Source organism: Chaetura pelagica, unplaced genomic scaffold (assembly GCF_000747805.2).
Source record: "Chaetura pelagica isolate M959 unplaced genomic scaffold, ChaPel_1.0 scaffold63, whole genome shotgun sequence".
NCBI classification, from domain to species: domain Eukaryota; kingdom Metazoa; phylum Chordata; class Aves; order Apodiformes; family Apodidae; genus Chaetura; species Chaetura pelagica.
In genome coordinates this window covers 2,189,173-2,191,534 of record NW_009952896.1, presented here as the reverse complement: position 1 = coordinate 2,191,534, position 2,362 = coordinate 2,189,173, and the positions used below count along the sequence as shown (strand labels likewise).

At 39.6% G+C, this 2,362-nt stretch overlaps 1 protein-coding gene across 1 annotated transcript in view; it reads left to right on the top strand.

Annotated features, from left to right (window-relative positions):
• The window catches only part of TMX3 (thioredoxin-related transmembrane protein 3), a 30,805-nt gene that overhangs the window by 1,673 nt on the left and 26,770 nt on the right, over positions 1–2,362 (top strand). Inside the window, exon 2 of the mRNA XM_009995633.1 lies at positions 42–103. Coding sequence (XP_009993935.1) covers positions 42–103 — 62 coding nt within the window. The remainder of the gene's footprint in view (positions 1–41; positions 104–2,362) is intronic.

Here is a 2,362-nt window from a genome sequence, read left to right as displayed (position 1 = left end):
CTTCCCTTCCCTTCCCTTCCCTTCCCTTCCTCACATGATAGATTGGAACATTGTATGTTGACTGTTCAATTTCCAGTGTTTCGTTGATTGCTGATCTCCCTGTAATTCCCACTTTCTCCTGCAGTATTTCCCAGAATTTCAACAATATCTTCTGTGCTTTTTGCTTCTTATCCGTTTGTTGTTTTTGTTTTTGTTTTTCTCTTTTAAATACCTCCTGCTTAGTTTGTTTACCACATCAATCCCCTTTCTTCTCTAATTACCTTTCTTACCTAAATTCCAGTGAGTTTAGTAATGTATTACTTATTTTTTAAATGAAATGTTCATAGTAGAAATAATACAAACAAAAAAACCCAACACCCCTTGAGATTTCTCTAGACCTCATCTATCCTTATACCATGTCTCTCTTTTGCATGTCACATGCTTTTCCCACGATACTTTGTTACTTGGCTTCAGTGCAATAACTGTATTTTAAATGCATAGTGCATCTTATGCACTAAAGCTGCACTACAAATTGTATAAATAAATATTGCATAGTGTTGTAGATATGGTTGTGCATAAATTTGAGTTATGAAGAAGTAAATATACAGTGTTTCCCTCAATTTCAAAATAATATAGTCCAAGAACAGTGTACAGGCTTGCAGAAGAAGAAGGCTCACCAAACACAAAAGTTAGAAAAATCATCTTCCATTATTTGCAGAGAGAATAAACTTCAAAGCTGACAAAACAGGCTTAAAGGATATGCAAAGAGCTTTATTCAGATCTATAAAAAACTATGTAAAACGTTCCTTCCACTTGAAAAGTTATTCAAAACCAACCATGAGCTGTCTGAGGGAGAGAATAGGATTATACTAATTTAACAGTTACTTGGCTGTTCCCATTTTCTCCTGCATGGATTTTTCACTAAAGGATTGATTGGGTAAATTGTTTTCATTGTCTCAGTCTAGACAGCAGCTAGATTAGGATCAAAAGAGATGCCAGCTCTATGGTCAGGCACACAGACACCACTTAGCTAATTGTGGTATACAGGAAGTGAAATGCCTGAAATAGAAATTCTGCATTCAATGAATAGTTCTCAGTGTTTATCCAATACAGATGCTAGCAACTTACTAGTTCTCCTATTAACAAGGGTGAAGGAGGAGGGGGGAAAAAAAAAAAAAAAAAAAAAAAAAAAAGTTAAACTCTTGATAGTAATACTGCATTAATGCTGCATAATCTTTTAGTCACACACAGACAAGAAAAAGGATACATCCACCACAAAGCAAAGTCAAGTAGTTTTGAATTCTAATGTGAGCTATGGCATACACTTGCAGGTTTTCACCTATTTCTTAGACAATTAACCTGTGCTATGGTAGTTGTTTTTTCCAAAGGGCTGGACAACAGGGCATCACTCGATGACTCCAACATACTAGTTCACTTTTATGCTAGAGAAGAACATATAGATACATGGATGTGCACATACACACAGAGTAACCCAAAAGTAAGGCAACTGCAATGTTTTCTGCTTGCAGACCCTGTAATTAAAGAGACTTGGACTCTGAAGTCAGAGGCATTAAATTGTCACTGGAAAAACCTATCCTTCTCAAACAAGGGCCTCAAACTTTTGCATGTACAGCTGAGGAAAGTAACTTCAGTATATGGGAGATACATGTAAGATATATGTAAGATGAGAGATACATGGGATACATGTACATGGGAGATATATGTAAGAACTGAAAAGAACAATGGAATCTCAGAATGGTTGAGGCTGGAAAGAACCTTTAGAGGTAATTTGGTCCAACCTCCCTGCTAGAGAAGGATCACCTACAGTTGGTCATTCAGGACCATGTCCAGGTGGCTTTTCAGTATCTCCAAGGTGGGAGACTTGCAGGCAGTGCTCAGTTACCCTCACAATGACAAAGTGTTTCCTGATGTTCAGAGGGAACCTCCCATTTCAGTGTGTGCCTGTTGCCTCTTGTCCTGTCTCTGAGCACGACTGGGATGAGTCTGGGTGTCTCTTCACACATTCCCTTCATGTATTTATATACACTGACATGATTCCCCTGAGCTTCCCATTCTCCAGGCTGAATAGTCCCAGACCTGCTTTTACTGAACTTTAAAAAAAAAAAAAAAGGTTCCTCAGCTGGATTACTTGCCCTTCCAGGACCTGCAGATGTGTACAGAAAGACAGAGAAGCTAGTGAAGGTAGGGAAGACTGTAACAAACTTTAACAGGTTTGAACGAAGGAGGAAAGCTGAGGAGCATGACACGAACAGGCAACGGCGCTGCCGGCGGCTTCCTGACACAGCAGCGTGAGCGAGAGGGCCGGGATGAGCTCAGCCCACGGCAGACATCTGGCAACACGACAGGCGGCACGCGTTTTCCT